Below are 23,984 nucleotides of genomic sequence, written 5' to 3'. Positions count from 1 at the left end.
ACACAGATCACAAAACGCCACTCTTACATCGGTTCAGGAAGGCATCTATGTTTTTGTTTTTCCGCAGGGCAGGATAGTCCAAGTCAAGAGCCAACGCATTCACAGAATCCTGAAAGACAGAAAGGAAAAAAAAAAAAATTTCATTACACACTTTCTGAAAAATAAATCAGTAAACAAATAAATCTGTAATGTTCCTTGGAAAAAAAAACCTTCTAGGATTTCCACCAGTGTGTTACAAGTTATATTTCATAACAATTTTGCCTCTCCAACTAACCAATGGAAAAATAAATATTATCCAACATTATCAACATGGCTTGGGTTTGGCGGCCTTTTCCGATACCAATTTGAGAACCATGAAAACACAAGTCATGTTTTCAAATCCTCTTCCAGCTTTGTACCACAGCATTTCTGTTGGACCTGATGGAATATTTCACGAGTCTGTCATCATCCTGTCATAAATCTGCCCAGGACAGGTCGCTCTCGCAAGCGGGGGAAACCCTGACTTCATCATAGAGATTTTGCTTTAAATCTTTTTGTTGGCTGATAAAACCAGACACAACTAAATGAATGAATGAATGAATGAATGAATGAATGAATGAATGAATGAATGAAGGAAGGAAGGAAGGAAGGAAGGAAGGACATTTTTGTGAACAAACGAACACTTTCTCACTATTATAGCGCTCAATCACAGTGTGGTCCCAAATGCAACAGGCAGGGTAGAGAAAATGAGTCTGCTAATGAGCAGCATAACGAGGCAATGACAGAGGGACAATGGAGGGTCTGATGGAAAGACGCGGCACGTCATCAACAAAAACTAGCCACACAGTGACATCACCGCCCCTGCCCACACCCTGTTCACACCTGCCACCCTAACACACCGTCCATCAACTAGTCCCCCCAACACCCGTCCCACTCAGAAGCTCATCACAGAGGGGCGGTGGCAACATCAAACTAAAAGCCGGGGGCCTTAGCAGTGTCATCGGTGCTTAAAGTAGTGGTGTTGAGTTTCACACACAACCAAAATGTCCCCGCACCCTCATCCAAATGCGTGAGGCTAGCAGGGCAAGCTGGGCAGGTGGGTCGGAGGGTGAGGGGGGGGTGTAGTGTGACACGCTGTTCCCCCCCCCAAAACCAGAGGTCAAGCGGAGTCATCCAGGGCAGGCGGTGGCTATCGGTGTGTGTTTGTCTGGGGCCATGTGAGTGGGTGGGCCGGGGGCGTGTGGAACAATTCTGCACCTTTAAATAGCGGCGGTGAGGAGAGAGATCCCCCGCTGCAGACGGGTGGAAATAGACCCGAGGCTCAGAGGCTATTGTGGGACAAACAGCTTATGGGGCTGGATTCAGACTGAGCACTCTAGGATCTGGGGTCCTTTTACATGCCGTGTGTGTGTGTGTGTGTGTGTGTGTGTGCTGTAACTACCATAGTAACTTCAGCAGGGGGTACTATGTTTTTGTCTGTGAGACGCATCTATCACTCCGTAATATTTGAATCTTATGTAAATCATAACCTACTTTTAGTGGATTCAAATGAAGCATCTGACGTGTGAGTATATGAGTGGGAATGTGTGAACTCATCTGGGCCGTATCCTCTCTTCAACAATATCTTCACATCTGAAACCATTTTGCCACTTACTGGCTTGAATTGACAAGGTTGAAAGTCAATAATCGGCCCATATTTAATGAAGGGTTTGGCTAGTGAAAGCATAACTCAAGAGCTTCATTCCAAAATGACATCTACCATTCCAAAAAAGATTTACGGACATTTACAAAGTTAAAGGTAAATTAGTAATTCCTTAGTTTACTTTAGATTTATTGAATAATTACACTCCAAAATGTATATATATATATATATATATATATATTTTGGAAATTAACTTTCAATCAATCTCAAACAGAAAGCTGTATTTTAATTTACTTCATTACATTTATTTCCAAGATTTTTTTTTTTATTTCAGTGTCAATTAAGGGTATTTGTGATTTGTGTCATGAATATTTTGCCATCCATAACCTCAGCACCTGCTAATTAATGAGGCATAACCTCTCCAGGTGTGACACCACCAGGGTGAAAAACTGTTTTAACCCTACAGCTATTTAGAGCATGTATGAACATACATACATACTGATAATGTCAGATTCCCAGGCAGACAACGTTCACTACATTGGCTACAGGCCCCTCGGTTTTATGTATTCATGTGTATTGCAACTGTTGCATGTGTTCTTTATACAGTGTTTTAATGGGCACTAGCTGTAAAACAAATTGCACTTTAGGGGCAAAATTAAAAATTACCATTAGCCTATCTAACAATATATATCTTGCTGACTGGCAATCAGGAGTTTGTCAATTAATCACATTGATTTAGTTGACAACTATTGCAGCTGCTCTTGCATTCTTCTCTGGGAAGAGTTGATGAGTCTGGTGCAGGGTTTGGTCCGGTGGTACAACAACAATCTGCAGCTCAAAACCAGTAAAACAAAGTATGTGGTTGTGGATTTCCAGTGGAACAGGAAGCTGCTGAGACCCGTCACCAACCAGGGTGAGGATGTGGAGAAGGCACCGTGCTACAAGTAGCAACAACTAACTGGACTGGAATGACAACACAGAGGCATTTTACAAGAGAGGACATACCCTGTTCCTCTTGAGGAGGGTCAGGTCTTTCAACGCATGTAACAGACGACTCAGCATGTTCTATCAATCATTTGTGGCCAGTGTACTGTTCTTTGCTGGTAGGATTAACAAACTGGTGAAAAAGGATGAGAACACCTTAGACTGGGGGACACACTGGAAGATTTTTAAAATGCTAGACCATTTTGAAAATGCCCTGCATCACTCACAACAGATTTCACAGATTTTCTGTCTCCAAGTTGTATCTGCTCACACTAGGCCACTAGGCAAAGACGGGGTGTCACACGCTTAACGATATAACTGAGATTATTCTGATGACTCCTGATACTTCATTGATGTCAAGACCTCTAATCTCATATGATCATGAATTAATATCTATTATGAGGTTTTGGGTCAAGCCGTGGCTGCTGTACAATACAGTGAGAGCTGGAGGTGAATAGGCTTCATCCAAAAAAGGTAATGGTAGTTAGGCTGGTAACTTCCCACATGTTGTAACTTTCAAAAACCTTATGTGGGTACACACATTATTATCATTACTAAGACTTTTTAATACAACACTTCCTCCTCATCTCACTGCTCTCAGGACGTGTTCAGGACTTGATATGATCACATATATGGCTCACATCAGTCAGCCAGTCAATCAGTGTCATTAACAGTGAATCTGAACTCCTCACACTACCAGATAATTTTTGCCCACCATCGCTCCTCACCAAGCCTCCTATCAGGATTTCCCGCCCAATTGTAAGGATGGGCAAAACTGGTGTAAATCATCCCAACATTCCTGTAGAGTGTCCCATCTTAAAACCCAAGGTGCAACATGGTACTCTTTTGTGTTTTGTGTTTTTTGCATTTCTACACTCTGGACTAGATGCATTCGCTTGCACAGTTTCTGGTCTGCACATATTTATATACATTCTCTGCATATAGGTTGTCACATATCTCAGACACATTTTTTTTTATGTACGCTACCTCTATCCATCATTATATGTTCTGATGATGGTAGTGATACTTAGATACAGCACATGAGCTTTGCACATTGTCACTTTTCTGTACACATGGTTCCTCTATCTAGAGGTTTTGATAAAGGGACAGCTAGCCATGAACACACATATCCAAATCAGCTCATTCAGTATGTATGTTATCTGTAAATTGATTATATTGATAGGGTGAATAGTCTTTTACAACTCCCATCTACACTTCATCTAAATATGGTCTTGTTAATGTGAATATGATGCATATATTTGCACATATATTCTGTAAATTTACATATTTGCTTTCTTCAGATTCTCATATCCTACTCATTTGTTATACATTGCATACATATTGATATTTTTGTCATTTACCCACCCTTTTCATACTTCATATATTTCATATTTTTGGTATATTTTCATATCGTACATGTGCTGCATTCATTTTTCTCTCATCTCAGTAAGTTCTACTATTGTTGCAAACCCTCATAATCCACGTTTTTGTATATTTTTCATTCATACATTGTACACAACATGTTTCTTGTGTTGACATTGTCAGCTGCACATGTTTATATAACACCCATCTACTGCATTCTTCCATATATCCTATTTTTCTTTGCTGCATCCTGTGACGACTTGCTGCGATCCTATAAGTTCTGTTCTTATATGTCTTATCTTACACCTAAATCCTTTGTTCTCCAGATTAAAAAAAAAAAAAAAACACTTCAAAAACATCTTTGTACGTACACAAAAAAATGTGTGGACAAACAGGAAATAGTACTGTGAGGTCACGGCGGGTTATCTCCAGAGTCAATGGCAGGATGTGACTTCAGCTTCCTGCGTGGTCGTTCCCTGCATCAGGCGGCACGGGGGGCATTGTTAGACCCGCTGCAGAGCGGACCGGCCCCGAGTCTCTCAAAACTGAAACTGGCGAGCGGTGAGGTTTGGGTGGAGAGCCGATACAGGTCGAACTGGATTCATATCAGTTTGTTGCCTGATAAGAATACATGGCAGTAAAACTCTTATAGCGATGATCTTTATCCTGCTCTATTTGTGGTGTTTCTATGGGCCTCTATGGGCCTTGTGACTCATCACCACCCAGAATAGACTCAGTTCCCAGCGGGTAATGTTGGTAGAAAGAACAGTCATTTTTCTGCAGAAGTTCATATGAAAGTGAACAATCAGGTCAACGTAACGGCCTCGGGTGTGATTGCTAAACATGTTTGCCTGAGGATTTGTTTGCTCCAAATGTCTAACCTGACAGACTACCAGGGCTGCTAGTGCTCTATGTATCTCAAACCTATGCAGTTTCCTCATGGATGTTTGCAAAGTGCCTGAAGGACCTAAACCGCGAAGAGATTTTCCCTGAGCATAAACCAATCAGATTATTTCAAGACGTTTCCTCGAGTTTGCTGAGCACGAGCATGACTGAGCGCAATTCTAGAAAAACATGTTCATCCAGTCTATACGTTTTCCTCTTGTTTTCTTTGCTACGGCATTGCTGCGCCGCACAGGACGCATACCGTTACTGTACCTCCATTAAGTGGTTTGCCATAATTACACTGTTGTGTGTGAGAAAGCGTTTTGCGGTGGAGGTTGAAGCTACCGAGGTGTGTGCTGCTGAGAGTCTGTCAAGGCAGAAAGGCCCGTCAGGAAAAGTCACTCCCTATCAGTTCATATCAGCTGAAAAATGTGCCATATTTGTTGTCAGAGGTTGGAGCACAGAGCCTTAGCAGGGGCAGCTGTTTAATAATACTTGGCTGGTACATTCTTCAGGACAGGTCAGAGAGAGGTCACTGAACAGGTAGTAATCACAAGCAGTGATGCAGTGGTAATTAAAAGGTGGGTTACCCTCCAGGCGGGGGTCATCACAGGGCAAACAAACTAAAATCAATTATATTTTCAGGGCAATTTATGTTTGTTTGCTCCTTACAAGACCCTATCCGTGCATAACTTACATCAGTTTGACACTAATTACTATGATAATATGATTTGTCAGCCTAAAAAAGTCTGATAAACCCTATGCCACAAAGAAAAGGGTGGGTACAGTGAGTTTAGGTGGGGTTTCCCTCTCCTAGAGTCCTGATTACAAGCCAAAGTAATGGTGACAGAGCTTTATAGAGGCATGTATCTTATCAGTTTAGCCTTTGATGACTCAGCCATAAAGTGACACCTGAGAAAAAGAGCAACTTTTCTTTTCTCTACATTGTGTGTCTGGTTGTTGTTGTTGGTTGTTGTTGGTGGTGGTTTGTGGACTACAAAGTGCTCTCTCGCACAGCAGGCCTGTCTCTTCTGGTATTTCTAACACACTGATGACTCGACGCACCCCTACGTATCTTATCAACTCTCAGTCAACATTATGACACCTTTCAATCAGCGAAGGCCTGCTTGGGAATTTACACAGTGTCGGTACTGTACAAACTCACCAGTAGGGTTTCCAAGTTTAGTGCCGACTGCGGGTCCCTCATCATGGACTCCAGCTTTTTCAGCCGGCTTTCCAGTCTCCTCTCCGCTCCAAACATGATAGCAATTTTCTGTATCCAGTTCCAGTGTCTTCAAATAGCAAGCAAAAACTACAAAAACACCTGTATTTTGGCTACACACACGGGCGGCGGGCGCACTCCGCTAAGCTGCCCGGGTAAATATCATGTCAGCTCTTCAGTAAACTACACGGCTTGCGGTGACTGGACTGCCAGGTTAATTATTTAACCGCTGCCAAAGCTGTACGTTACCGTAGTCCTCTTAATTAATATCTCACAAGACGTTAAGACCGAGCAGACAGAGCGGAATGAAGTCGCGCTCCACTTCCAGGTGCGCCCTGTCTGTTCCCAGGTAAGCACGGCAGAATCTAACCCGACCGCAACGTGTCCAACCTGTAGGACGGACCTGTGTCAAGCTGGCCTGAATAAAACAACGGGACTTCCGGTTACAACTTTCAAAATAAAATCCTTCTTGTTGAATTTAGTAGCCTAATACAATGTACCGAAGTGACAATTAAAAAATATATTTGAGAAAATACCATGCACCTCCATAATATAATAAAAACTAGTGATTTTCTGTCAAACTTTTCAAATAAAACCCTTTTTGACGAACACCTGTTACAATGTTTGATACAGAATAGGCATACTAAAGTGCAAATTGAAAATGTATTTAAAGAAATAGCACAAATCATAACACAATATAATCTAGGATTCCCTGCCCAAACTTTTGAAATAAAAGACTTATTGACAAACATAAATCGCAATATTGTTGTTGTTTTTGAAATTTGTAGGTAGCCTATATATTTTTTTTACTATTACAGTGTACCAAAGTGAGAATTGAGAATGTATTTAAGGGAATACCATAGGCCTAAATCATAATACAATATAGGGCTAATGTCAGACTTTCTGTCCAAACTTTTAAAATAAAACTTTTATTGACGGAACATAGGTCATTTCATTTTTTCTTGCCTTTTTTTTTTTTTTTACAGTCGCCTATCAACGTGGAAATTAAGAATAGAAAGAAATGAACCATAATGTTATTGGTGTCTGTTTTTCTGCTATAAAGTGACTCTATAATTAATCTAATTATTCCTTTGATACGATGTTTGTAGTTTCATACAGCACAGGGCTTACTTTCTTTTTTTAAGAAAACATTTACGCTTTTATTTTGAAGGCAACATCGCCGAACATCCGGTCTGATTCTATCTATCTTCAGCTGACTTGACACAGTGTAAACCCAGACATGTTCTGTCTTTTACCCGGACTGAATTGTTTTTCCCAGTGAAGGGTGTCCAGTCCTGCAGCTCTGGTCTGTGTCATTGCCCCAGGCCGGGCTACCGCTAGCCCTCTCTGAACTGCCCCAGTCCTTGCTGCCCTGCTTACCCACAAGCCCTCGCCAGAACAGGAATTCCTCCCCTCTTATCTCATTGATCTGTTTTACCGTCAGCCCAGAGCCTCGACCAACTTTCAGTATTTTGGGAATGCTGATGCGTCGCCCTGCAGACACGCTGGGGCTAAAAATAAACGTTTGCATAGGGTACGACATATGAGCAGTCCTGATCTACAACTCGGAGCTCTAATTCATTCAATTAGAATGATTATTTTGTGTGTGTGAGAGTGTGTGTCCCTTAGGGGAAAAAATAGTAATCCTGTATTCAATTTTAGAAGGAGCTATCAGCTACTGTTGGCCAAAAAATAAACTAAAAATACCCTTAAGTACAATAAAGTCATTATAAACTCACTATTGAGTATCACAGCTTGTTATTGCTTGTTATTGCTTGTTATTGCTTGTTATTATTGTTGTTGACTGTTTTAAACAACATTTAAAAACCCACTTTTTTAGGATGGCCTTTCTATAACTTTCGATATCTTATGTGCATTATGTCTGTATGTACTTTTGAATGTTTTTTCTTGTATGTGCTTTGTGTTTGTGTTCTCTTTTTCTCTTTTCTGTGCCGATGTTGATGTATAGCACTTTGTAACCTGTGTTAAAAAAGGTGCTATATAAATAAAGTTTTACTTACTTATTATAATTATAAATTATTTAAAGGCATACATATAGGCCTATAGGTCACACAGCTATACATGATAGTAGTGACTGAGGAGCTTTATCAATAAAAGCTGATACAATACAATACACCAGACCTTTTCTTGCTCTTAGAATAACTTTTATTTATTTTACTTTACAAATAGGTCTTCGCCAAAGCTCCTGGTTACTGAATTTGTCTTCAAATACAAACAATCTGTGAACAATCTATTCAGACAGTAGGCTACATGTTGAACAGGGAGGCCACAAGGTACCTATGGATTTCAGGCAATGACAGCAATATAATTCTGACACAAAGTATTTGTCAAAACATTGGATTAAGAGACGCGTGGTCAGCAATGGCAATGATTAAAATGTGCAATAAAACCAATAATGGCAGTCTCAATTGTCTTTTTTTTTTTTTTTTTTTCAGAAGAGAGGACCACCTAGTGACACCGCATCTATTTGCATGGAGTGATGTCATCAGTGAGTCAGACGAGCTTGTTGACATTAGAGTCCCCTGGCCAGCCGAGGATGACACTGACATAATGGCATGACCTATGGTGAGGATGCGGCCTGGAATGAGTGGGGAGACGGTGAAATGTGTTGCTGCTGTAGACACACACACACACACACACACACACACACAGACACGCACACAAACTGATTGGCATGTACTTTTGGAATGCGGTTCTGTGATGGCAGGGGTGGGTCGAATTTGGAGTTATTCTAGGCCATGATGACTACTTATCCCAGGAGACTGTTGAACTCTTCATCAAGGAGAGGCTTTCTAGGGCAGCTGACGGACAGCGCCCTGTGTTTTCTATGTATTACACTGCTCTAATGGTAGGCGAGACTCGGCTGTAGGGTAATATGAGAGTAACATAATGGCAGCAAGGAGTGTGGATAGATCAGAGTATGGGGGGGGGCTATCTACTTGGCATTGGATATCAAACATCAGTTGGCATTGAGTGCAGCGTTGCTTGCTGCATGATCGTATGGGTTTCAATAGACTGTAGGGTAGGCTTCTCAGTGCCTGTTCTGTTAGCTGCTTTCTTGCCAAAAACAGGCAGGTGCAAAGTTACAAAGGCAAACACTGCTCTCTAGTGGGCATACAGTATACAAACATTTAGACAAGGGGCGTTTAAGAGCTTCGGCACTCGCAAAATACAATCATCAAAGGAAAAAAAAACAAAAAAAAAAGAACAAATAAAGCACTTTTTTAAAATCTACAGATGTGTCATCCATAAGTTAATATAACATCAAAGTAGTATCTGTGTAGAGTTCAACTAGAAAAAAACTGAAACCGTACAATGGGACAAGTGTTGACAAAGCCTCTAAATGATCTAGCTGGATCAAATCTCGTTAGGTATCCCCATTAGAGGGAACTGTAATACTGATCGCCGCATACTGCAGCCTTTGACGGTTGAAAATAATACCACGTTTGGTAATATGACAAGCCTGTTTTCCAAAATCGTCCGATCGGAGCCGGTAGCACAGATAACACAGAATCAGAATCAGCGTCAGTTTAGCTGTCATGTGCAATAAATGTGCAGGAATATATCGCCACGGTGATTTATTGAACTTGGCGATTAAAGTGAGTCTAATTCTGATTTGCTATGACAGGTTTGGCAGATCAGGTGGATGGTGAGGATGCGTCTGTAAATCACACATTTATGGACCAGCGTCATCAGGACGACCGAATGTTCACAGACCATCTCAGCTATACCAGTAGATGCCCCCCACCCCCTACCCTCCCACACACACAGCCAGTCCATATAGTTTTACATAGTTGTGAGGAGGCAGAAGGAGCATCCTCTCTCCTCTGAGACTGTGTTATGCTGCTCAGTCCTCCCTCTTCACAGCCCAGAGAGACTCTCTCCACACAGCATGCAAACCGCCCCGAGGATGAAGTCTTAATCTCAGCAGAGTTTCTCTCCTCCTCTCCTTGAAGGGAGTCGAAAGGCGGGAGAGCGGGGTAGGAAATCACAGGCAATCAGTTGTGAGGGATCAAACCTCAGAACTGGTGTGTTTTCTGTGTACCGTATTTAGATTGGGTGGAGAGACGGAGGGGAGGAGGAGGAGGAGGAGGAGGAGGAGGAGGAGGGTATATATTCCTGGCTGTCGGTCAAAAAAATAAAAAAGCTCCTGAAGTCTGAGCCCCCGTCGGCCAGGTAACCCAAAACCTGGAGTGGGGAGTCAGCGTGGGATATGGGGAGAGGAACAATGTGGCTCTTTGTGCAAGCCGGGCAGAGAAAACAAACCGTTTCCCCTGGAAAGAGATCATGTTCGGGCTCCATCTGAGAAGACCACACAAGGCTGATCAGAGCCCTGTCTGCTGCATGGAGCAAGGGGAGGAGGAGGAGCGCATCTGGGCAGCCACACTCACTCGCGCGCACACACACACACACACACAAATATACACTTTGGGGCCGATGTCAGGCAGGGAGAGGGTTCAGAGATGCTCCACATCGCGCACTCGCCGAGCACAACATAACACACTGGCCAGTAATACTCTTTGGTCCGAGACAAGACGTGTGACTGTGCTGTGTTCTTCCCCCACATTGGCTCGTGATAATATGGCCATCTGGACTGCTTCCTGGGTTGGCATCCTGCTGGGCTGCAGGCAGAGCGACACTCTGGTGGGCTGACAGGCTGAGGGAACAGGCTGGAGGGTGTTAGCGCTGGTGTTGTCCACAAGAGGGCGTGGCACTGGATCTGGCACCACGGTACAGTGTTAAACAGGGAGTCTGTTCATTAGATGGAGAGAGGTGGGGGGGAGAGAGAGAGAGAGAGAGAGAGAGAGAGAGAGAGAGAGAGAGAGAGAGAGAGAGAGAGAGAGGGAGGTATTATAGATTCTGGACTGATTCTGTGTAATTTCCATTTCTACCATATCTTATATCACCCCCCCCGCTCTGCGCACCCCCTTCCTTAATCCGCCTATTCCCCATAAACACTGTGAGAATGAGGCTTTTAGACATGTCAACACTCAGATAACTGTCGCACAGGGCACAATCAAACCAAGAACATCTGGCCTCTCTCTCTCTCACACACTAACACAGACTTCCATTCAAACACGCATATTAAACGTAAACAGACACACACACACACACACACACACTCACTCACACGTAAGGGCCAAACCAGGGTTCTGTACTCCCTCTGTCCCACTGCGTTTTAGTTTCAAACGCTCAGCGAATACCCATGTGGTGGGATCGGATTACACGGGGCTATAAAATATCCCAAATAAAGGCAAGGAAAACTGAGACGAAAAAACGGGCTGTTTCCTGAGGTGAAATCCTCCAGTTGGCTGCTGATTCTGTCAGGAGTGGGAGATTTTTTTTTTAAAGACTTTTAGCAGCAGAGACAATAGAACAGGACAGCAATGTTCACCTCGGAGCGGAGAGGTGGCGAGCTAAAGTCATTCACGTACGGCAGCCGGCTCCCATTACACACAAACACGGGGCCATAAATCCGCCTGCACGACACGAGCAACACGCTGTGATTTCATATGTATCGGTTACTAAGGGGACGCATGAAACCACAACAAATGACAAAGAGTAAAGTGGGACCTCATTTAGCGAAAGGGAACCGTTTAATGCTTTGGCACATAACAGTTGGGGTATAAGATATCGGTTTATATGGCGCTCTTTCTATCAACAGCCATCATTTCCAAACACAATTATTAAGGTGACCCTTGGCCTTTGGAGGCCCAGAGGGGAAAATCGAGAGAAAATCAGGCCAGTAGAAATCTGAACCTTCTCTGTAATATCAGCGGATTAATCTCAAGGCATACAGTAAAATGGTAACATGACCACATTATGGCCAGATACCAGTGGGTGAAAACGATGGGTGGTGTTACGGCCATTTGGACTACCAATCAGGCAAGTGAAATCAAGAGGCCCTTGATTGGTCCAAAGTAAGGCGGCTTTTCTGCTCCGCTCTAACAACAACATCTGGTTGGCAGGAGACAGCAGTGGTGAGTGAAGAGAAGGAAAAGGGAGGAAAGGGGAGAGGAGAGGAGTGCTAAACTCATACATGGGAGTGAGACGAGGCACAGCCAGAATAGCGTGTCATTATGACATGTGTAACCGGATCGCCCCGGTTCTGCCCCTGTGTTTTCTAATGAAGCCCCAGAGCTCTATCACCGAGGGCTGGCTCTCATATTCACAGCGCCTCGCAGTCTGCCTGACGATCACCTCTGTCTCCACAGCAACCTCAGAAAGACATCTGCGCTGCCTCACTGTTCATACTGTAGGAGGCAAGAGGTTGACTTTGGGGGCACGCTCAGTCAACCTTGCTGTCTCTCCCTCTGTCTCTCTCTATCTATCTATCTCTCTCTCTTTGTCTGGGCATCAGTGTAGCCTAGCAGTCAGACACGCCATCTTGTAACTCTAAGGTCTCAGGTTCGATCCCAGCCATGTGTCCTGTCAAAGTGTCCTTGTGTAAGACACTGAACCCACTACCTGCTCACTCCCTGCAAGTCGCTGGGCTTATCGCAAGTCGCTGGGCTCAGCTAAATCACTAAAATGTAAATGTGAATGTCTCTTTCTCTCTGTCTCTCTTACTCCCTGTCTCCGTTTCACACACACACACACACACACACACTCGCGTGTCCTGGCAAAACTGAGCCTATGAAACAGGCTGCCATGCAAACAAAGCATTGTCAGGCCGCGGTGAGGTGATCTCCTTTCAAAGTGACTCTCACTGTCTGTGCCCTCCACCTCCTTCCCCTGCTGTAACCCTAGAGCCCTGAGTAGTGCCAGGTTACTGGGATTCTCTCTCTTTGGCGCCATGCTGTTTAGTGACCACGCGCATACTGTGTGACCTGTGATTGAGCTTGCCCTGCGTATGTGTGAATGTGTGTATGTGCACATTTATCAAACCCAGTCAAATGGCATTTAAAAATACTTGTTGTTGATTTAACCTGTGTGGAGAACCACATTTGCCACATAGGACAATGCAATGAGTACTAGAACATTTAGGCAAATAAAGTGGTTTACAGTCAACTTAGTATACGTTTCTATGCTTTACAATTTACCTGACATTATCTGAATTGCCCTAATGTAAACCCCACCCACATGGTGCTTCTGGCATCAGGAATTGCAAATAATATCGAAACCCAGTCTGATGTGTCTGCTGCAGATGTATGAGTAAGAGCTGTTCCCTTTCCTCTTCCCATATCTAACCTCATACAAGCAGATAGTAATAACAATAACATTTATCCCTTGTCTCCCCTTGTAACAGAGTCTCTCACCTCCATCCTCTACTTATTCTGATCACGGATGCGTAGGCATCGCCTCTTCAGAGCCGGCTCCATGTCTCCTGCACCAGGCATACTAGGGGGGCTCCGCAGGCTACCCTTGTCCCTGAGTTTGGGCAAGAGCAGTGCGGTGGTGGTCCCCCCTGTCTTTGGCGCTGTGGGCAGGGCATAGGCATGGTCCTCATCTGGAACATGGGGGTCCTCTCCCACCTCCGCGACTACAGCTATGGGCTCCTCTGATTGGCTGACTGGGCCCTCGACCCTTACTGGGCCAACCACAGAGCACTTATTCTCTTTGATGGCCTCCAGTTCGCTGAGTGCGGGGTCATGGGGTGGCACAGCTCTCTGGGCTAGGGAGGAGTCCGGACTGGGAGGGGCGGATGACGGGGATGTCCCGTTTGGACTGTGGTCCTGGGATATCAGGGCAGAGGACATGGCATCATATGGAGGGCTGCACCCTCTGGGGCTGGGTGGGGTGTGTGAAGGCGGGGTGTTGGAGTCCTGGTGGTGGTAGACAGTGTCATGTGATGGGGACTGTGGGAGAGGAGGGGTGGGTCTGATAAAGTCGTGGAGCCCCGATCTGGTACCCTGCCCAGTTCCTGACTCCGCCGGCCCCGATAAGTCGACCACTCCATTGGCGTTGGGCTCCAGCTTCACTTGGGTCCTTTGAAGAACCCTCTGGATGACCTGTCGTTCTGGCTGCTGCTGCTGCGGCGGAGTCAGCTTATAGTCTGTCAGCCCCTCTGACCCTAGAGCTGAGGAGGGGGATTCGTTGTACCGTGCACTGGGGGAGGATGCTCCACTGTGGGGTGTGGATGTTGGGGATGGGAATGGCCTTTCCAATTTAACCCAATCTATGTCCCTTGTGTTGGGGTCACTGGGTGAGGGGAGACCCTGAGTTGAGGTTCTGCCCAATTTGTTGGCTAACAGTCTGCTGTCCCCTACAGAGATCCCTGGAGAGGGCGGCATGGTGGCCCTGGATCTACCCCTGTCTGCCCCCTCCGGCACAGGCTGGATAACTCCACTGTGGCTCGGGACTTCTACAGTTGCCTTAGAAGGGATTGGAATGGGGATAGGGATGGGTATGGGGACAGGGAGGGGAACAATGATAGGGTAAGGCACTAGGACAGTGGGCTGGGGGAGGAGAGGGCTAAAGGAAGGAATACCATAGTTCATCATAGGAGGCATAGGGACCGGGCCTCTAGGCATCATGTTGAGAGGAGGGGAGTGCAAGCCAGGGAAGTAGGCTCCTGGGAAGGGATGCACCAGTCCTGGTGGGTTCATGGAAGAGGCTGTGGGGGGCTGCAGGTGGGGGGAGTGGGGAGGCCGGTGGATAGGGCTGGAAGGGGGGCCTGGGTGTCTGGGGGGGTTGGCAAGGGGGCTTTTCAGGCCCTGAGCATGAAGAGGAGGTCTGATGAAGGGCATGGGGATTTGAGGCACCGGCTGGTGTTCCAGAGGGGGACGAGGAAGAGGAGGTGGGGGAGGAGGAGGAAGGGGAGCAGGGTGGGACGCCATCTCCCCAGCATGGGGAAGCAGAGGAGGCTGGATGGGCCTCTCCAGGGCCCTCAGTCCTGAGACAGGGACCTTGGAAGAGGAGGAAGACGCCTCTGAAGGGGAGATAGAGGTGGATGCCGCCGATCCGTGGATGGGTGTAGGCCCTTTAGGGGAAAGATTTCTATGACGGTTTTCTCCTGTGCTGCTGTTCCAAGACTCAGGAGTGAGTAGCTTCTGCCCCACTACACTGCCGTCCGCCCTCCCCTCCTGGCTGCTTCTGCCTGGGCTGGAGCTGGTGAGAGCCGCACGGGCCTCTCGGTAGAAGACGTCCATCTTGTACTGATTCAGACACTTAGTGCTGCAGAACTGGAGCCTCTCCTCACCAGATCCGAAGTCCAGGTACTCTTTAGTGTGCCGGACATGCTTGCACCAATCACATACCTGTGGCACAGGGGACAGAGACTGTGGGGGGTCATTTAAGTGATAGATTGCAGTTGGAAACTTAACGACTGCTGTTCAAATATAATAGAACATAGGCTATAAGTAGCAATCGCTTCACCCCAACCTTATAAGGTAAGGAAAATGCGAGCTCAGTGAGAGTAAAGCTGTTTTAGTTTTTAAATTTAATAACACATTTGTATTAAAACACTACATTGGAATACAAATGATACATTGATATTGTGCTCTTACTCTGACATTGCTGTTTATCTTCAACACCAATCTGGGGGAGTCTTCGGTATGGGGGTGCTGGGGGGACCTCTCACCATGCAGGTCTTCATCTCTGGCCTGACACAGAAAAAAAACACAGTGTGACGCATATGACATAAACCACTGTGCAGCAGTTTGTCAGACCTGGACTCACCCTGCTCTTGATGGATTAATACTCCAATTCATGATGATGCAGCAGCAGTTGCTTTAAATCAAAATGCTATATTGGAATCATTCTGTGGTCATTAAACCAAATTTGAGCTTCTTACATAACCAGACTGAAAATAGCTTCCAATGATTTGCCTTGTCATCGAGGTGAGAAGCAGTGTGAACTTCATGGAACCGCAGATTTAAGGTCACTGAGACAAAGGGAAATCACTGTTGTGTTGTGAAATAGATACGATTGTACAACTGAGCGGGGAGATAATGTAGATGATGAATTGTCATATTGTTAATGGCCTTGCCAGTATTAATATAGGAAATTCCTCTTGATTCATGTAAGCTGATCCGCTGTGGATCTGAGTGCTCCCCCTTCTCTTTGACCCATTGAGTCGTGTTGAGTTACGAAACATGAGGCAGCTGCAGGTAAGGTATGCACTGAAAGTGGACACCTCGCCCCAGGCCCCCTGCCCTTCCTCTCAGACAAGCAGGGACAAGCCAACGGCAACGCTTTCCTCCCCACCTCCGAAAAACTAGAGGGCTTGTTGCACGCAGACTCTGTTTACCCCTCCTTTTTGTCTCTGTTGTCGTGTGAATAAACCAAGCGCGGTATAAACAACAGTGAGGGTGAAAGGCGATACCTCTGCCTGTCACCTCGCACCTCTAAAGAGGGGGTATTCATGTCGTAATGGAAGGTGAAAAATCATGGTAATGTGTATCAGAGCAGTTCTCCATAGCTGCCGCTTCCCTGTCCTCCAGACCAAAGCCACTTAATGGCTGGCCCCTCCTCCATTAACGCGAAACTGATACTAAGTGTCCTCTACGAACTTTGACCTCCCTCCCACCATTCCTATACTAACCCCTCCATTATAAACTAGAATGCGTGCTCCCAGAGATCCCCCCTTTTTACATTCCTGTAAATTAATCCATCCGATATGACCTCACAAGATCAGGGGTATCTGTTTCTGAAGGTCTGTTTACCTGCCAGAAATCACTTCACGCCTGTGTCTTCTGTGTATGAACAGTGAACACCTGGCACAAACTCTGCGCATATGCGTATATTCATGTGTGTGTGCGCATGCTTGCTTGCATGTGTGTGTGACAATCTGCTGAACTCCACACATCCCAAAAAAATCTACACACCAGTCATCTCCGGCTGTAGAAAACCTGACTTCCAACATCCTCACCTAAGGGACTGGCCATGGATTAGCAGTATTCTAAACTGTTTCTGTGCTTTGGCCTGACTTAATATAGCGATTATATCTAAGAGGAAATAGATCAGAGCTTTATTTTGATTATTGGCATGACAGCTAGGTGCGAAGAGTAGCCAAGTAAGCATCACTGAAATAGCCATAGTAACAGTTAAGAATGTCCTGTGGGGTATTATGGCCTTCATGCAATGGCTACCAATGCATGTGTACTGTCTGAAAAGTTTTCTTAGATATAGTGCAGAGACACAGAAAATTAAAAAGAGCCAGTAAAGCGACCATTCCATTTCTGTTATTGAGTACTATAGCGGTGATTTATGGGAGTTATCAGCACAGCTGAATGTGTTTTTCGTGTGTACTACTGACCTTGTTGCGTTTGAAGTAGGCCCGTCTGCAGGCGGCGAAGCACTTCTCGCTGCAGAAGCTCTTGAGCTCTGAACCCATACACAGAGAGTAGCGCTTCACGCCCTCCTTCTGACACCACACACACACTATTTGGACATTCTGTACATCCTCCACTGCAGGGGGAAAGAGAGAGGAGAGGTGGTGGAGGGGAATCAGCATGTGCAAAGGTACTCCTGCTCGGTTGTCATGCTAGAGCTCAACTCTGAATAGGTGTGTGTGACTGTTGCATCTGGGAGATTTTAGAAGGATTGGAGTGGGACTGGTGCTGATAATAGAGGGATTTCAAGTGACGTAACAGACCCTCGGGCAGGTCCTCAGCTCTTGGGTAACATCTGTGAACAGCTCATTTTCTAGCTACAACTCTTCCTTCTCAACATGTTTAATTTCTGTGTTATTTTTGACTGGGAACTGACTCATTTTTACCACTGATGCATCTGATTAAATTTGTGTTTGGATAATATCAGCTTGTTAGCTAACCATTAGCTATCTGTCGCACATCTGCTTTGTATGCTAGCTAACATAGCTACACATCTAGTAGTATGTAGCACCTACTGACTGTTGCTTTGATAAATTAGCTTGCTGGCTAGTTAGCGAGCTAAAAAGAAAGCCAAAAACCAACAGTTTATAACTAAGCTGACTCTTCTCAAGCTAGTGTTTTGGAGTAGAGACTTAACTGGCCTACATAGCTCCCAAGACTAGTGCCCTTGAGCAAGGTGCTGAACCCCTAAGTGCTCCTTCCACAGCACTTGACCCTGCACTCTGACCTCTCAGCATATAAACTGCGTACATGTTGGGTGCTGTGTGTGCATCTGTGGATCTAGCAGAGATACGCTGTAAGCCAAATTCATATTATATTGTATGAAATGGGCAAAAAAATAGTAATCATCATCTTAATGGTTTCATGGCAGTGTAGTATAGTTCACTACCTGCAGATGGCTTTATAAGGGGGACAATGACAGGGGCACTCTTGTGCTCCTTGGGGCTGGTCAGGGATGAGCTTGTTGAGGAAGAGGAGGGTGAAGAGGAGGGGACACTGGAGGACTCCCTCTCTCCGCTCTTCATGGCCAGAACTGAGTGGCTGACTTTGCTGTCCAGGCTCTTGGGTTTTGGCAACGAGTTCTCTGGAAGACATAAACATACCATAATGACAATGACAATGTATTTTTTGTGGAATCCGATACCATAAATCCACGGTGTGTGTTGCGCTGTGCCACAATAACTTTTGTACCTCTAACAATGCTCCATACAGTTTTATTTTTAGTACAAACGTGTTGTGAAAGCCATACATGTATCATAATGTATGAAACATGAGAAGACCAAGTTGCTGCTACATGAGAGTATGTCTAGCAAATCCGTGCAGTGACTCAATGTCTGCACTGAACCTGCAGAACCTGTTACAGTTACCTGTATATTGAGGACGGCTCTGTTCTAACATTAAACTGTACCCAGACACCTGCCCTCACCTTTTAGCACAGACACATGCTGACGTCTCTCTCTGTAGTTCCTGATCTCGCTGGCCTCCGAGTCTCTGAGCTCTACCTTGTCATAGCCGTACCAGCCCAGCAGCTCGTTCATGGTGCTCTCTGCGAAAGTCTGGATGAGGAAAAGAGGAAAAGAAATCACTGATTAGCATTCTATGTAAGGGGATAGGGTAACTGAGCCGCAGCCTGCCTGCAAATAGGAAACTGTGACCTTATATCTTAGGGGTTGTTAGTGGAACTTTTTATCCCGCGTTTAAACATAATCAGACCTTCCTACGCTGAATCAATGCATGGGATTCTTTCTTAGCCCCGGCCCCGTCGGAGAAATGAATACGAGCACAGTGGAGTACAGTATGACGCTTTTTCCATGATGTATTCAAGTTGTTTACTCTTGCTAAATCTGAGACGGAAAGGTTTAAAACCTAACACCAGTGTGAAATCTATGAATCATCCTTTGTTTATCTCTTTTAATTGGAAAAAAGAGGGAGAAAAGAAAACTGTTCTCCACAGATGGGATGTGTGGTCCTTTTTTTTTTTTTTTTTTTTATTACGACCAGATGAAAAAAAAAAAAAACACAAAGGTCTCTCTCTTTATCCACCCACCTCTCTCTGTGGCTTTGGGAGAACCGGATTGGAGGAGAAACCTGATCCGGAACGGGCAGAAATCAGAGCGGGACACCCTACACCACAGCGAGGTCCCACGGTTCTCGGAAATGCCCCGCTCCTCTCTCCCCTCTTCTCTCTCCAATGTCCAGCACTCTCACTCTCTCTCTCTCTCTCTCTCTCTTTCTCCAGCCTTGCCTGTCCCTCCCCTCGCCTGTCTCTCTCTCTCTCTCTCCTCTGCCCCCCCCTTCACACACACACACACACACACCACCATCCTCCCCTCCACCCCAGCCACCTTCCAGCCCTGACACCCGACACAGCGCTGCCTCTCAGGTTTCACCCTTTTCCAGCACAGCCAGTCTGCTGTGGTGGTGTTGTAGTGCTGTAGTACTGACTGCACATTCTTTCCCCCTGCTTTCCTCACTCCGACCTCTGCTCTGCACTAGGGCCTCAAAGAAATGGATCTCTCCCTCGCTCGCTCACTTTTCTGCTGTGTGTGTGTCTGCGTGTGCGAGTGTGCGAGCGGCCGTATCATATCCAGCTAAATATGCCTAACGATGATTAAAGTCAAGTATCTGGTGTCTCTGGGGCTGCGCTCTGGTCTGACGTGGAGGGAGTGGGTTCGAATGTGGTGTTGAAACAGATTCATTACTGAGACAACACTGGGCCGGACCTCAGCCGCGCGAGAAATCACACTGTTTGTCTGCCTGTCTGTCTCTCTCTCACTGTCTCGCTCACTTTCCCCTTGCCGCTTCATAATTTGACACTTTAAAGGCCCACATCCCCAGGCTTTTACCCTAGTGGCTTACACTTTAAGCCCCGTTTGGTGGATTCTTCTCCTTTCCACATCACGTCTAAAGAGTGCTCTAGTGTTCTTCTGTTGGACTGTATTGATGATTACATCGGGGCAACCTTCCTATATGTTACAGTACACACAGCTCAGTGTCATTTGGTCTTGCTATTTTCTCATTAGTGAAAGACAGGCGCTTTTTTTTTTTTTTTTTTTTTTTTTTTTTTTACCCTCCCCTCCGCTTCCCACAATGTTGTTTTTGTTTCTTTTTGGCAGTTCAGACAAACATCTGCTTTGTGAGAGTGACAAGCCATATCCCAAACCACAGAGAGAGTTGCAGCCAAAGGCAACAAACCGGGGCCGACCCCGAGGTTCGGCCCAGGCAGGCTTACATCAAGCGGGGATAGCGTTTCACATGTTTTGATTAAAATTAGTTAAGTTGTAACACTACACCTCCCCTGGATATCAAACGCTACAATCCAAACCACTTACACAAAAAGAGCACATTTCCTCTCTCTCACGAAGGCCAGAGTCTCCCCCGAAAACTTGCTTGTCCTTTTAGATTTCTCAGCTCTGACTTGAAGGAGCCTTGGATATCCCTTTACCACCACACTCAAAGGTCTCAAATTGCCAGTGTCCAAACCCAAACAAAGCAGACAATCCATGGATTTGTTTCCATGCAGCCATGGGTCCATGTTGGTAGGAGGGAATCATTACTTTGAATTAACTTAGCTGTGCAGCATCTGTCATTTTGACTAAAGAACAGTGGAACATTGATTTGAAGGAAGTGTCAATAATGAACAGTCACTATAATGTTCCTGTAATACTCCAAATGGGACTTTATAGTTTTGCTGTGATGTCTGTATAGTATCCTTCAAAATTCTGCAATAGGATTACTACATATATATATTTCTGTAAGGGAGACGTAGGCTATTTTAAGGCTATAAATGCCCTCTCTCTTTCGGGAGGTGTGATGGTAAGCCTATGTGGTGCAGCAAGTGTGCGCACTGCAGGAGCGGGGGAAGAAGTGACGCACATCTGGATCTCCGCTGGACATTACAGTGTGCGCGTCCGGCCACAGCTGGCCTGACATGGCGTCACTAAAAGGCAACGGCTGACCTACTATTCACTGCTAACATCTAAAATTAAAACGCCTCGAGTGCGTGTGCGTGACATTTCAGTTTAGATTACACTGAAACCTAAATAAATAAAAGTTGATTATTTCTAGTTGATTGGCCAACAAGAGGAGAAAGGTCAGGAAAAGCCCGCTGCCTTTCGTAAGCAGCAAGAAATGTATCCCCGAGTTGTAATTAGCCTACTTCAATAAAAAATACAAGGAGCGCTTTCATTGAAAATACAATTTGTCTGATCATTCCCAACACTGATTTGTGCGCAGTTGACTTATTCTAAGTAGTTGTGTGCGTAAAGAAGTTATAGCTCCGTCTGTAACAAATCTAAGAGGATCAACACCAAGACAAACAAAACTATAAACAGGAGTCAGACAGACAGACAGACACTCACCTTCATCTCCTGGTTGATCTCCCTCTTGACGGGGTGCGCGGGTTTCCTGCTGCGTTTGTTTTCCGGTGGTCTCCCTTTCTCCATCTCTGGCATAGTCCTGGTCTGGCTGGATCCGATCCGGCTCAGTGTTTGGTGTCACCTGGAGAGTTTTAGGCGAGGAGCGGAGAGCGAAAGCTGTCACTCCCGGTGACAGCGGCTGTCATTCCCGGACGTCTGAGTCCCTCATCTGGGGCTTCGCACCATTCAAGTCCACTGAACATGCGTGCGCTCCGGGCTGAAGGCTCCGCCGCCGAACAATCCCCCCTCTCTCTTCTCTCAGGAGCGTCAAGCCGGACACAATACAAACGATATGACTTCCGTTCAATAGTTTCAAATTAAAAGCTTTATTGAAGAATTTGTGTTAGATGCATCAGGATGAGGGCCCAGTGTCACATCTTATCAGTGGTCCACAATTTCTAGTGCCGCTCCTGCTGCCTTGCACATAATACCATAATACAATATAATCTAGGATTGCTGATCAAAACTTTTTTTTTTAATAAAAGCCTTGCTAACAAACATATGTTGTTTAAAATGCAAAATTAAGAATGTATTTAAGGAACTATACCTTGCACCATAATACAACACAATCTAGGACTATCGGTCAAAACTTTCAAAATGAAACACACACACTGATGAGTAAATGTTGCAAGTTTCTTTTATTGAGTAATAATATAAGCAATATGGCAAAATCTTAATCCGACCGCAGCATCTCTAGCCAGAGACTAGTGTCAAACTAAAAGGGATAAAAGAGAATGACTTCCAGTCAAACTTTTATTTATGAATTTTCATTTAATTTCAACATATATTGCAACTTTTTACCAATACAAAGTACCAAAGTGAAAATTAAGGATATATCTTATTTAAGGAAACACCACCATAACACAATATAATCCATGCTCTCATCAAAACTTTCAAAATAAAACTCTAATTGATTAACAAATGTAACGTTTTTGGTTTGAGTAATGTAAAGCACTAAAGTGTAAAATAGAGAATTTGCATAAGAAAATGCCATGCTTATTGTGGAAATATAAGCTTTTTAGTAGGCCTATTTATGTTAAAGCTATAGATTCATCTAAAGTTCCATATTTAATCTAATCAGTCCATAGAGTATTTTTGATTAAATTTTTGTTTCCCTTTATATGCAACACATTTGTTTTACAAGACAACAAATGTTATGCTTTTATTTTGAAAGCAAATTCGCCTCACTACCGCTCTTATTCTTGCTCTCTGTGTGTGTCTTGACGCCGCTCTCCCTCTCTCTCTCTCTCTGGGTCTGGATGGGGAAGGGAGGGCCCTCCGATTCGATGTAACCCAACACCTGGCGCCCACCCCTCCCAAATCTCAACAGATACATTACACGAGGAATGCAAGGACTGTGTTTTATCTGAGGGGACACAGTACAAACACTGTCTCTATATTCTTGTCTTAAAATAAAGAGATGAAACGCGCCGTGAGGGAAATGATACCGTGGCAGAATGTTTGGGGCTTTCTCAAATGGCATCTGTTTGATCAGTGTATGTGTGTGTGAGTGTGTATGTGTGTGTCATAACTTAGCCTACACACACATAACACCTGAAATCTCCACATTTGGCCCCCGGGCCACCCTTGCCTGGGGAAAAGTACCACAGGCCCGAGGGCAGGGTTTATGTTGGCAGTCGTGGAGGATGGTGTGTGTTCCTGTGTCTGCGCACAGACGCGCGCTTTGGACTGAAACATTTGTCTCAACACACACAGCTATGAATTTGGAACAACTGATACTTTTAGAACTGGACTTAGTTACTCTGTGGATGGTAAAGACTCGACCAGAGGATTACATTATGTCTCCCAACTGGTGATGTAAATAAAAAGGTGGATAAACTATTTCAGAAAAGTATGAATTCTATATTTTATTTTTCCTTAAAAGACCGTATTCATGCATCCGTTTGATGTAGGCCTACACTCTGAATTTGGCTCATAACGATTCATGTCAAACTAAAAAAAGAAAGTAAACTCTATTCCGCAAATAAAAAAGGTGCGGTTTAGGTGGCTCCACTGCATCCCTGCTCTTCTTTCCTTTCTCTCCTCCTAAGTTACACTCACTCACTCTCTCACTCTCTCTTGTCTGTTTCAGTAACAGAACTTTCACTAGGTCACCAAACCCCGGAGAGACAGACAGGTAGACAGGCAGAGAGACAGGCGGGACAGGACAGGACAGGGCACGACAGGACAGCAGG

General features: G+C 45.0%; 2 protein-coding genes across 2 annotated transcripts in view; both read right to left on the bottom strand.

Annotated features, from left to right (window-relative positions):
- The window catches only part of LOC139661868 (rho-associated protein kinase 2-like), a 35,017-nt gene extending 28,599 nt beyond the window's left edge, over positions 1-6,418 (bottom strand). The window contains exons 1-2 of the mRNA XM_071540435.1: positions 6,018-6,418; positions 28-109 (exon numbers count right to left, since the gene is read on the bottom strand). Of these exons, the coding sequence (XP_071396536.1) occupies positions 28-109; positions 6,018-6,113 (178 nt within the window). The 5' untranslated portion in view covers positions 6,114-6,418. The remainder of the gene's footprint in view (positions 1-27; positions 110-6,017) is intronic.
- Positions 6,419-8,503: 2,085 nt separating this feature from the next.
- LOC139661870 (sine oculis-binding protein homolog) lies at positions 8,504-21,958 on the bottom strand. The gene is made up of 7 exons (XM_071540438.1): positions 21,733-21,958; positions 18,798-18,927; positions 18,261-18,455; positions 17,296-17,447; positions 15,545-15,640; positions 13,355-15,295; positions 8,504-10,847 (listed from the first exon to the last, which is right to left on the bottom strand). Exons 1-6 carry the CDS (start codon positions 21,823-21,825, stop codon positions 13,364-13,366), a joined length of 2,598 nt encoding a protein of 865 aa, XP_071396539.1. The 5' UTR covers positions 21,826-21,958; the 3' UTR covers positions 8,504-10,847; positions 13,355-13,363.
- Positions 21,959-23,984: the final 2,026 nt, after the last annotated feature.

The sequence above is a fragment of the Centroberyx affinis genome, unplaced genomic scaffold (genome assembly GCF_046629955.1).
Source record: "Centroberyx affinis isolate AG114_WGS23_722 - 3 ecotype Tasmania unplaced genomic scaffold, CSIRO-AGI_Caff_v1 ptg003635l_1, whole genome shotgun sequence".
NCBI classification, from domain to species: domain Eukaryota; kingdom Metazoa; phylum Chordata; class Actinopteri; order Beryciformes; family Berycidae; genus Centroberyx; species Centroberyx affinis.
Note: the sequence above shows the minus strand (reverse complement) of the source record. Positions and strands in the feature narration are given on the sequence as shown.

What these genes read in the sequence shown, in the direction of transcription:
- LOC139661870 (XM_071540438.1), bottom strand. Translation starts at nt 21,825, where the DNA reads ATGCCAGAGATGGAGAAAGGGAGACCACCGGAAAACAAACGCAGCAGG. An exon ending in AGATCAACCAGGAGATGAAG is followed by an intron (nt 18,928 to 21,732) that starts GTGAGTGTCTGT and finishes TTCCTCATCCAG; the next exon opens with ACTTTCGCAGAGAGCACCAT. An exon ending in GCATGTGTCTGTGCTAAAAG is followed by an intron (nt 18,456 to 18,797) that starts GTGAGGGCAGGT and finishes TATGTCTTCCAG; the next exon opens with AGAACTCGTTGCCAAAACCC.